This window comes from Berghia stephanieae, chromosome 2, assembly GCF_034508935.2.
Source record: "Berghia stephanieae isolate SIO BIC M18660-M18661 chromosome 2, UCSD_Bste_1.3, whole genome shotgun sequence".
Lineage (NCBI taxonomy): Eukaryota > Metazoa > Mollusca > Gastropoda > Nudibranchia > Aeolidiidae > Berghia > Berghia stephanieae.
Window position 1 is genome coordinate 35,635,169 of NC_088361.1, and position 12,784 is coordinate 35,647,952.

Consider the following 12,784-nt stretch of genomic DNA (forward strand, 5'->3'; position numbering starts at 1 on the left):
GTAGAAGTGTGGCATTGTGCAACAGTGTACTCATTTTCTTTCCTCCCCACTCAAATGTAAAAGAGCATCTGGTGCAGTCCACTCATTGTTTGGTAACAACTTTTTTAAAAACTAAAAGTTTGAATCCTTGGATATTATTTCCAAGGGTTAAACTCTATTGCGTTCAACATTGTTGTTTTATGTTTTAGGGCTTGCAAAGCGCTTGTGACACTTTAAGGTAATTTCAGCGCCAGTAAAAAGGAAGACGATAGAGGAAAAGTTGCAGATCTGAAGTTAAAATCACCAAAGAAATAGTAAGACAAAATGGACTGGTTCAAATAGGTAAAGGAAGATTCCACAAGATATCCATCTATGTGGCTTTTTCACATTACCTAAAAGTCCCATCTAGGCAAAAAAAAAAATGGATCCCATATTGAAGATACCCCCAAAACTAATAAATATAAAAGTACATTGTAGAGAAACGATTTACAAGAAAACAAATTATCATCTCTGAAAAAAAAAAGGAACTATACATTTGACATACTCCCTTTCAGCTAAGGATCCCTGCCTGGACCAGGAAAAAACAGAGAGAGAACAATAAGGAAAGGAAAAACAAATATAGGAGATAGGAAAGACAGCACGAGTTACCTCTCCGCCCACTATGGGAAGTCAGAAGACTCCAGCTAGCCTAATAATTGTATTTGATGGCCCATTCATGAGAACGTGGGAGGGCTTAACTAGAGCTGGTTATTTTATCTGCTGTAATTATTGCAAAGTATCAAGGGGACAAAACAATCCACCAACCTTCCCATGTCTTGAAGACAAATCTTCTACAAAACATGCCGGGACCAGGCCTCGTTTGCCTTCCATCTGTGGATTGAAGCATAATACAAATTCATTTTGTGAAGCCTTTTTTTTCACTCCGTTTTACATACATATTCAATTGATGCTAATGGTACAACTGCTTTTATTCATTTAACTTTAGTTACCAATAAACATTTGTTTAAGTGCATTTGATATCCATGTCTATACAATATTCATGGGTGCCAGTTTTCCGGTTCATGCCAGAATTCCGGTTTCACGATATCTCAAAGTCAAATACCTCCGGTTTCAGTGTTTTGAGTAAAATAACCTAATAGCATTGGTAAAAATTCGAAAAAAAGATAATTTCCTCATTGTGTCAGTATGTTTGCTGTGTAATCATTTAATAATGGTATAAAAACGGTGATGAAATAATAGTAAAGTTTAGGCCGAATTTTCAGTAGGAACATTTTCAGGTTTGGCAAAGTGTCGAGATTTTAGTTTCAGGTTTCAGCACTTTTTCCTGCTGGCACCCATGACAATATTTATTAGATAATGATCGTGATTTAGCTTGCAAAAGGTTGTTTTAAAAATACTCACCTCCCCGTGATAAAAGCCATCAGGCCTTGGAGTGCCATAGACAGAGATGATATCTCCAGGATGGAAAGCCAACTCAAAGGACGTATAGTCGTGTGGAGACTGGTCTTTGGGGTTATATTCATATAGAGCCATCACCTGAAACAGATTAGGAAGGGACAACACTGGGTGAGATGATAATGGCAAATTGGTGGGGTGCAAATGGAAGGTTATGGATGTTTTTAATTTAGTGTGCTGCAAAATGATCTGACATATTTTTGACAGAATGCAGAAAATAATCACAGCTTTTGAATGGGATGATTTTAAAACTTAAACAAGAAATATAACTATTGAAATGACCGAATTTTTTCAGGCTTGAAACAGGCAATATATATAAAAATAATTCTTTTCTCATTACTTAATTCAATTCTAACAAATGTGTCAGATCATTTTGCAGTACCATGTGCATGTTAAGATGCATAGTGACCCCCCCCCCCCCCCCCCCCCCCGACAAAAAAAAAACCCAACAACCCCCTCCCCCCACCCAAAAAAAAAAAAAACAACAAAAAAACAAAAAAAAACAAACAAACAAACAAAAAACTATTTCATACAAACTCGTCTATTTGGAATAATACTGTGTATTCATGGTGCTTCATTTTAAGTAGGGAGCAATGTCAGATTTAGACGATCAAACCTATATTTGGGCTAGCTGATGACTTATAATGATATGCCCCTACCTCATAGTCTAGAGCTCATGGACTCAAAGCCTGTTGGAGCCAGGGATTTGTTTTACTAACCACATAATCTGAAAGACTTTGCCAAAAAACAATCCTATCAGAGACACTTTTTAAAAATAGAGAAGCTGTCTTTTAAATAGCCTTTAAACATATCTTTGGCGTCCCTTTATCCATAAGGTCACCTGATATAATAACAAAGTAACAAATGAGGGAGAAGCCACTGATGTTAGATAAAAATCTGAAAAGGGATGAAACGATATCAGACAAAGCAGAAAAAAAAAAATACAAGAATAAAGATCATCCCCAAAAAAATCAGCCTGCCTCCACTGTCGATCGAACCTCAGATTATCGGTCTTTTTCTTGTATTTTCTTTCTTTTTCCAGCACTATTTCATACACATCTTTAAACATATTTATCTGAGATTATAATGAATGCTCAGTGTTAGGTGATAGCCTTGGATAGTTCTTTTTTCCTATAATTTAAACCTCTTTTTCACTTTTTCTCTGATTTGGATTGACCCTTCGAGTGACTTTCAGATTCAATCCCTTCTGGTAAGGACTGACTGTACATTCTTGATATCTGGCTGATAATATTTTCATCACAGGTAATTATCATTAAAAGTTTTGAAAATACCCTACCTTTTTCTTGGCACCCTTGGTATAATGAACACTGTTTAACACAGAGGACAGATCTGTATCCAGTGGACCGTCTCCACCATCATCATCACCATCTTGTTGTAGTAAGGTCTCCCCAACCCTCACAGTCCCCTCGAACACAAGTTGAGCTCTGGGTGACACATGACCACCAGCACATAATGATTGGACCTCCAGGTGGTGGGAGGTTGAGGGGTCAAGGCCTTCGATAGCCACTTGACAGTACTGAACTTTGGGGATCTGTTCATACTCCTGGTTATCAACGTATACCTGAAATCGGAAAGACACAAACAGTCTTACTTAGTTAAGTTTAAAGGTGCTAGCAACAGTTTAAGTCATTTGTTGTTTGTTTTTAAGGGTTTTACGGCACTTGCGACACGGTTAGGTGTCACTCCAGGCGAATAAAAAGAAAGAAAATGGGGCAGTCAAAAAAGTTATAGATTTACAATTGACATCAAACGAGAAAGAGTGAGACAAGGGAGAATGGTTCAAATAGGTAAACCGATGTAGATTCCAAGAGCACACTATTAGTGTACTTAGTTTGAGATCACCTAAAAATTTCCCGACACAAGCACAGCTAGCACTAGTGATAGATATCTCATTTTAACACAATTACACTTATACTTATTCAAAACTTCTTACTGTGGAAATGAAAAAAAAAAAAATATTTTTAAAAAGTGTAGAAATAAAAACAAACCTAAAGATATTAGGTCACTAATAATGTTAAGTAGTGTTAATTATCTAACAGAGTAAAAGTTTATCTTTTAAGAAAAGTCTAAAAATAAATCAATGTATTCATTGATTCAACTTATAAACAGTAAACATGTTAAAGCAATAAGCACTTTAAAAAACAACAAGAACATAATAGGTACTCACTTTAAAGCAATTTACTTAACAACTTTCGAATATTTCTCTCCCCCCCTTCCCCCCCCCCCCCCCCCCCCTCTCTCTCTCTCTCTCTCTCTCTCTCTCTCTCCCTCTTTCTTTCTTTTTCAATATAGAAAATTAAATAAACAAGTCATTGATACTGACCATATAACCTTTGACCTGGAAGCCATTGTTACATCCCCTGGCATCCACATGGGGTGGTTTCCATGCCAACACTACACTGCCGTCCACTATTCCCCTTACATGAAGGCTGTGGGGTGGGTCTGGAACTAGATGACCTGAGGACACAAACGTTTTATTTATTTTATATTTAAATGGGGGGGGGGGGGGGATATCCTTATAAAATTTAATAATCAACAGCATTACATCGCTCATCACAAAAACAAATTACAAAATGTCAATTCTAAATTTTTAAAAAACAAAAACAAACATTTTTCCCAATTCACACATATACTAATGTAGTGATCACATGGTATTAAATTTCGACTTAAGACCTATTATTACAAGACTTTCCTTTGAACCCAATAATAGATTTTTTGATTTAAAAAATGTAATCTTTCAAAATATCACAATATCACAATGAAAATAATTTAAAGCAAATTATGACTAAGGTATCAGGGTGGCATGACATGAACAAAATAAAAACAAACATAAATGAATCCCCAGAGACTAGTACATTATTTCCTACAGCACAATTATATATCATTAGCTTTGTTAAATCGCTTTTATATTATCTTTTAAGTTCAATTTTGGCTTATAATTATATTGATGTGAGAAAAAGACCTAAAAAATTTTCTAATTTCATCTCATATTTAGTGAAAATAAGTTTCAGTTTTCAGTTTAAGGCAATTTACACCCATTACTCTATTCAGCTCTTGTGTGAATGATTACCGAGCTTTCAATAGTTACAGATATTGCTAGTGCAAAAAAGGAACACGTAACCAATGATACTATATGAAATGGCAAATGATTTGATACAACCTGCTGGTGGAATATAGGTGAAGCACATGGAATCGTCAAAATAATTGCGGCCATGTAAATCACCGAATCCGTGGAAATCATTGAACCGTAGAAATTACTGAATCAATGGAAATCATTGAATGCGTGGGAGTAAATCATTTCAAAATCAGCTCGTACCATTGGGTGAATCTTTGAATCCATAACCGTTGAATCAGTGGAAATTATTCAAATTGCTATGTGTTCATATTAATATTTTTTCATTTCAAATTCAACTCTTACCATTAGGACCGTAGTGCTGGTTGTCTTGAAACTGAGGTGGTGGGGCGATGTCTTGATCCAGGTGAAAGACCGAAGGAGTTTGATGTTGTTGCTGGTTGTAGTGGTGGTGATGGGGCTGATGATGTTGTTGTGGTTGTGGTCCTCTACGGGGAGAAAGGGGATTGTGATGGCCGTTCATGCCTGAATGGAGGACAGGTTGGAGATAATTGGCTGGCACTAGTCCTGACCTTCCATTGCATTCAGCCTCACAGTAGCCTTGTTTGTCCATGGGGCCTTACAATTGAGAGCAAAAATATTTCAATTTCAGTTATAAAATAAACTTTTAAAACAAATCCTGTGTTCATCGCCAAGGGATAAATTATCTATAGGGTCTGTTTCAATGGGAGGAAAAACTGGGATTACTCAGGCATTACTGGAAAGTGTGGCTAAGAGGCTAAGAGGTGAACAACTCAAGGTAAAACAGATCAGTGGGAGAATCGAACTCTGTACCCTCTGAATTCAAAGAAAAGTCCAAATCACTCTGCCACATTGCCTCCATATAATCAATTGACTTATTTATCCACAAATATAAAAAAATAATAAAAACCATCTATACCATAAAGTCAATAACAAGAATAGCAATTTTATGGATCATCAGCCAGTCAAAAAAAAAAAAAAAAAAAAAAGAAAAAAAAACAATACAAAACAAAAAAACCCCCCCAAAAAAACACTATGCAAAAAACAAAAGAAACTACAATGAACAAAATGATAATATAATTCACTAGCTTTTTTGTGTTTGTTTTAGTTTATGATTTTTTTTTTTTACATATAATTTAATTTAATATACGGGGTAAGCCACTATAAAAATACCAGGTATTTTTGTTATGGGTTTTTTTCTAAAAGAGGATAAATAAGCAGACAAACACTCTCTTACCAGTGACTCTAACTTGATCTCCTTCCCTGAGAGCCATCTCTAGTCTGGGCCATCCAGACTGTGAATAGAGACCTGGGTCATAGTCAGCAATGGCCACAAAGTGTTCCTGCTTCAAGTCAAATCCCCTCAGGCGATGGTGAAGACTAGGCCTTGTCAGGTTGTTGTCCAGACTTCTGCGTGGACTTCTCATATTGCTACCGGCTTCTGCTGATCGTGGTCTGGCAGTGTTAATGTAGGGTGTAGGCCTCTGACGTTTTGGTGATGAGTGGATTGATGGACCGCTGAGGCCGGCAGTTGGCATGTGAAGGGAATCTGTGTCACTGTAAAGGCTAAGTTCATCCATCGAGACAGAGCGACCCCGTAGTCTGTTGTTTGCTGCATTGGGTCTTGGGGAAAGGTCATCACTTACACTGTCTGAATTGTCCTACAGGAAAGTTGGAAAGTGAGGATTGGGAATTTTACTAAACATATATAAAAGCACCTAGTACTATTCTTTCAAACATTGACATTTAGAATTCTGCCCTTTTACAATCACATGTTTGTAATGTCAGTTCCTGTCTGGCTTATTGAATAAAATTGTTAAGACTACTACTTTTAACATATTTCTAAAATAAAGCTTAAATGCAGCTTTACTTGCTGATGTAAATTGCAAACATCAGTCATTTGTGATTAAGATATCCTTGATATTGATTAGCATAGAAAGTTTTTTGATCAGGTCAGTGCCATTGCTATAAGTGCAATGTATACATTTTATTTTGTCCATATGTCACTTCATTCATCTTTATTCCAATCATGCTAAACTATTATAACAATTTGAGCAGATCTTTTTGTCAAGTAATTTGTTTCTTACAGTGTTGTATTCCTCTCCATTCATAGCCCTTTCTAGTCTGGTCAGTTCCTCCAGGGCACTTGATGGATGGTAAATTCCCCGTCTCGTTTCAGCACGAAGACGACGAAGCAATAAGTCCTAGGGTAAAGAATAATAATTTTAATCTCTTATAAGGGATTAGATAGGACAGCCTGAACTTTAAGACAATATTATCATATCAACTTGCCTGTATGCTGTATCTGTATTCACACAATATGATGGTATTGTTGTCTTAATATATTTAACCATGAAATAGAAAATTTTAATAGATTCATTTTAAAATGACTGGCCAATTGAAATTAGATATACAAGTTCTTAACAAAACAAATTCAATCTAAATACACGAAATCCAAACTGTCAGACAATTAAATCTTAATGACCATAGAGAACATGTCTCCTTATTGTCATTTTCATGCCACGAATTGAATGAGCTGGATGATAGAAAGCCTTGGATATGGAGCATATAATATAATTTACATTCAACCTATAGTATGGACAATATTTAGAATCTAAAATATCTCAGGAAAAAGGAGATTCTACAAAAATTGTCTCTGACCAACCATAAGTAATTGACACTTTTGGAACAAAAGATATATGGGGAAGTTATTGGGAAAAAATGTGTACCTTTTCCCGGCATTTCTTGGTGAGTGTGTCCACCTTCATTTGTAGAGGCTGAACCATGGCTAGTGCTTGGTTCTTGAATTGGTCCATCTCGTCATACTGTGAAAGGATGGAAACAAAACAGTGATTAAATAACATCTATAACATTGTATGAAATTATCACGTCATTGTCTGGGCAATGCAAGGCTTACCACGGCCCATATCAGGTCATTTGTTTGATTATTCTTTGAAATACAAACCATTTCAAATCAATCAAATCTTGATTCATAACTGTCCAATTCAAGTTTCTTTCAGCAAACAAATGTCAAAGTTTCATATCAACTCTTGTTTTGTTTTGTTTTTAAGGGTTTTACTGCACTTGTAACACTTTAAGGTCATGTCAGTGCCAGTAAAAAGGAAGAAAATGGGATAGTAAAAAGTTCTAGAATTACAATTAAAGCACCCAAGAAAAAGGTAAGACAAAGGGGAATTGGTTCAAACAAGAAACAGGTGTAGATTCCAAGAGCACACTATCAAAGTACTTAGCGCGAGATCACTAAAAGTCTCATCCAGACACATGCACAGGTCTCCACTAAGAGGAATACACTCAAATGTTTTACAAATCATATATAATATAAAGAAAACATAATACAGTGCATATCAGAGGGATGATTTACAAGGAAATAAATATCATCTCCCAAAACTAACTATAAATTTGACTATTTCCTTCTCAGCCAGGGCATCCGGCCAGGACCTGGACAAAACCAAGTCATCTCATTCCAAGACAAAGACAGAAAGCAAGTTGGAAATCAGATATAGGGGGATAGAAGACACAGTATGTACCTCCCTGCCCACAATGGGAGGTCGAGAACCCAGTCATATCAACTCTATTAATCTCAAAAATATTTAAATAATAATGGTGAAAAAGAGCGTCCAAGTAACATGGAAAACCTTTACGTAGTGATGTGTCCTTTTAACTGACTAATTCTGAATGATGATGTCCAGGACTGTTACTGCAATCATTATGAACTTGTGAACAAAAACTTAAAGACAATGTTATACATTAAAAAAACCCCAACAAAACCCCACCATTACTACAAGAACCATTTCCATGACGAAAATATGTATTTCTTAGCTGGAGAGAAAAATTTCAATGATTACGTAATATCTATAATTCTTTCTGCCATAGGGGATAAAACTGAAAAGAAATATCATCTTAATCACATGTCATCACAGAGAATGTTTCTATTACAGTATTACTTTTTCTATTTTCCTGGAGTACTGACTGGTCGTAGGAATACCCGATCAAAATATATAAAGAGGAATTTGCCACTACCAATGTATACCTTTACCCCCACCCTCCCCTGCCCTTCATCCCCCAGATATAAAAGGGGAGACTGATATTATTTTTTGTAGGTTGGAAACCCTCTACTAAAAAAAATGTCACCAACACAAATCAGTACTCTATGAAAAACAAAGTAATGGTGTAATAAACACAATCTTGCTCTGTTCATTTCCATTATCACAAGCATCGTCACATAAACATGAAAAGAACCAGAAAAACAATTTGCAATTGAAAAGAAAGGAATCATAGTATTTATCACTTGCCCTGGCAGACAAATTGTTGAAATCTTCACACAGTGTCCTAAATCTGGTTAGTTCTGCCTCGCTTTTGTTGACGCGGTCCCTCAAGTTGAGATTCTCTTCATACACTTCACGAATCTTTTCGTTCTGAACCAGCAGCAGGAGGAATAGGAAGGTTTTTCATCAGGTACAAATCAATTAATACTGCAGCAATTACAAATATTTAGCTCCATCAGTTGGTTCTGCATGACTCATGCTACTTTCACAATGGGTCCTCTCAAACATGTCACGTACTTATTATATCAATATCTCAAACTGAAAAATCTGATTTAATGATATCTGGAGCCTGAAAACTGAGCAAAAATTAATCCTTGGGCTATGAGAAGTATCATTTTTATGAGATTTTAAATTTTTTTTCAATTTCATCTGCACTGAATTAAAGGTAAAAGCATGAATAATTACTTATTCCTATACTTTCAAAATTACAAAATTAAATTCAAAGATTAACAAAAATAATCCGTATAATATTGAATACCATCATATTCATGAGATAAAAATAATATTGGGCTTTACTTCTACATGTGAATGTTTAACAGTAAATGTAAGAGTTTTTAAACGAAGAGGTACAGTTATAGACTCCCATTATGGTCATAATCTAAAAATCAAAATTGAGCATACAATTACTTGAACAATACAATGATTTTTAAAAAAGAATCGAAAGGATAAGTAAATAACGATAAATAAAAAAAGAAAATGTGAGAAAATAAATTTGGTAGTTTTTTCCGTTTCCCATTAAAAAAACAAAAAATTGAAAACAGTATTGAATTATCTGACTCATATTATAGCTACTCCCTTATACCAATTCACAACATAAAAAGCCAAGTGTGAAAACCAGATAATACAAATTTATTATATCATAAAACAAAGATATCATCATTGAAAGAACAATGCCTTAAAACAAGAGTGAACATCTTATGGATGTATCAAACAAGTTTCTCTTTCAGACTTTGTTTGGCTTGCAATATACACTACTGACAATACTATTCTCAACCTCTTCTTTTCAAAGCATCATCGTTGAACATTATAGGTTGTGACTACCAGATAATGAAACGATTTATAACCTGTTATCAATTGTGATTCATTGCCTCAAAAGGATACTATACCATGATGTACCAAATGTAGGAACGTAACTTGAAAATTATAAAGGTCAGAAATATGACTTTTTAGTTTTTTCACTTAACGAACAATGTGAGTTCTCTTGAAACAACAAACCTAAACCAAATATAATATTCTTGGCTATAAATAATCTAAATCACCTGGTTTGAAACCGATTTGAGACAACGGGCTACATTAACGTGTACATATATGCAGGTCTGACATCAGAACCCGCTTATGGGCCTAGATTAACGTTGTAATGGACAACATTTTGCGCCATTTTTTAAACGATTTCTATTACAATAATGAGCCCATAAGGAATTGGGTTATCAGACCTGCAAATAAGTGCACGTCGGCCACCATTGTACAACATTTTTGAAAAGCTTTATTTTCATACAACTACATTTTTAAATACATCTAAACACAAAAATTAATTCTAATTCTAAAAACTGTCTTTTCCCATAAGTCTTCTTTCTGCATCACTTATGAAAGGTCTACATTTAAAAAAAAATAAATTTAAAAAAAGTTTTAACATTTTTTTCCTATAAATTAAAAGACATATTAATTCAAATTGTTGAACATATTATATATCATGCGGTAAACTGAAACATTGAAAGAGCATCCAGTGAAAGGTGTGTAACTGTCTTATCCTTTTATTTTCTTTCTTTTTTTTTCATTATATTTATTTATCTATTTTATGAATATAAAGCACCTAGAGCCTGTTGTAATCAGGGTAAGGCGCTATACAAATGTCATCTTTGATTAGCACTGACCCGTACTTTACTTATAGATTTTGAAAATGTGATCATTGAAATTGAATTGTGTATACAACACGCAAAATCAAATTTTAAATAGGAGTTTAATTTCAATGTGACTTCAATTAAAAAAAACATAAACACATACAAACACATAAACGTAAAAGGAATCTCGAAAACTGTCTGAGGATACATTATAATATCAAAAATATTTGGAAAAAAGTGAAAGCACCATCACCATTTTCAAAACAAAAACCCATCCACATAGTATTCTATTAGTCAAAAATATGACGTTCATGATAAATCATTTCATTTCAATAAATCCTGTAACCAAAAAATATAAATTTTCATAAAATGTTCATAACCAAAGTATAAATCTAGAAAATAATCAGAGTCACAAAAGGCGTAATCCTCTATAGAGAGCAAATCCACTAATGTGGTCAGAGCATTTTACATGGGGTTCCAAGCCAACAGCAACAGGTAACATGTAGGATGAGATATGATGCCTGTAAGGCATTATCAAAAGTTTTATTTTTATGACAGAGATCATGCTGTTACCAGACAGGTACTCATCTTGCACCCAAGATCAGTGAAAGAATTCGAGTAAATAGATTTTTTTCAAAGGACTCAACACTGTGCTGTTCATGGCCGAGATTCGATCCAAGGACCTACCACTCCAAAGGTGGTTGTCATACAATAAAACCACAAAGCCACACAACCATAACTATAATAACCCTGACCACTGAGCACATTATCTTTGTTCTTCTCAATAGTCAACAACTGTGACCCCTTGTCCCAAAACTGTATTATGTCACTGTGATATTGATTCAGAAAATTGAATTTTTAGACTTGGGTTGAGTTGAAGTGTTCTATTGAGTAGAATGAAGGCGAGAAAGAAGCAGCATTATCTATTTATGCAAACTTTTTGTTCATATGTTGTTTCGTTTTTGCCTTGGAAATTTCTCTTTCATATAGTTCTTGTGGAATTGATTTATGTTAATGTTACTATACTGTCAATTTTTAATTTAAAAAAAAATCATTTTTGCCATTGTAAGGCGAATAGAGCAAAACTTTGTTTTGATTTTGCAATCAAAAGTGCTATGTATCACCATCATCATCATCATCATCATCATTATGATTATTTTTTTTATCATTATTTATTATTATTATCATTATTATTATTATTATTATTATTATTATTATTATTATTATTATTATTATTATTATTATTATTATTATTATTATTATCATTATTATTATTATTATCATTATTATTGTCATTATTATTATCATTATCATCATTATCATCATCATCATCATTATTATTATTATTACTATTATTATCATTATTATTATTATTATTACTATTATTATTATAATATATTTATTAGTAGCATAAATATAGTTTCATAAAGTAGACAAAACCAAAACTTCGTATTTCTCTTCATTTTAACTTTAAATTTACTTTTTCAACAAAAGATTTACTCCAACATAATACTGTTTAGACACAAAATTGGTCACAACGTTTGCACACGTTACATTTTACGAAAAAGAAATAATATATCAACTAAGTTATGAAAAGATACATTCCTTGATAAAACACCACAAATGCCCACTATCCTGCGGGGAAAAATGAGTGAATAAAACCCAAAATAAAAGTGAAGCATGCAAGCTATGATTTGTGATTACAGTGACGTTTTTCTCCATCTTTTTTACCCTTTGGACCAGAAGTGAATTCAGACTCTCAATTTCCTCCGCCATCTTGGTATTCCTCTCTTCCACCCTTGACAAGTCTTCCAAGTTAATCCTGAGTTCCTGCACTTGCTGGTCGAGAAGACTTCTGTCTTTCTCTGCTTTCTGAAAATCGATCTTGAAACTGTCTCTTTCTACGATCAATTTGGACATACCGTACTCCAGCTCATCTTTCTCCGAGATGATTGTGTTTAAATCCATCCGCTTGTTTTCATACTTACCATTGTAGGACAAATAAATTAGATAAAGATAAAGATTTAGGCACCTCTAGTTTTTTGATAAAT

General features: G+C 34.1%; 1 protein-coding gene across 14 annotated transcripts in view; it reads right to left on the reverse strand.

The window, feature by feature from the left end:
- LOC144964790 (uncharacterized) overlaps positions 1–12,784 on the reverse strand; it is a 152,903-nt gene that overhangs the window by 1,022 nt on the left and 139,097 nt on the right. For 12 of the 14 annotated variants that reach the window (XR_013643930.1, XM_078899401.1, XM_078899403.1 and 9 more), the window contains 10 exons: positions 12,465–12,716; positions 8,863–8,985; positions 7,279–7,374; positions 6,637–6,753; positions 5,787–6,210; positions 4,874–5,146; positions 3,779–3,912; positions 2,732–3,016; positions 1,381–1,515; positions 784–849 (listed from right to left, as the gene is read on the reverse strand). Coding sequence is in view for 12 of the 14 variants with exons in the window: in XM_078899401.1 (XP_078755527.1) it covers positions 784–849; positions 1,381–1,515; positions 2,732–3,016; positions 3,779–3,912; positions 4,874–5,146; positions 5,787–6,210; positions 6,637–6,753; positions 7,279–7,374; positions 8,863–8,985; positions 12,465–12,716 (1,905 nt within the window). In the remaining 2 variants the exon portion in view is untranslated. The remainder of the gene's footprint in view (positions 1–783; positions 850–1,380; positions 1,516–2,731; positions 3,017–3,778; positions 3,913–4,873; positions 5,147–5,786; positions 6,211–6,636; positions 6,754–7,278; positions 7,375–8,862; positions 8,986–12,464; positions 12,717–12,784) is intronic. The other 2 variants (XR_013643929.1, XM_078899402.1) reach the window with 1 other exon arrangement.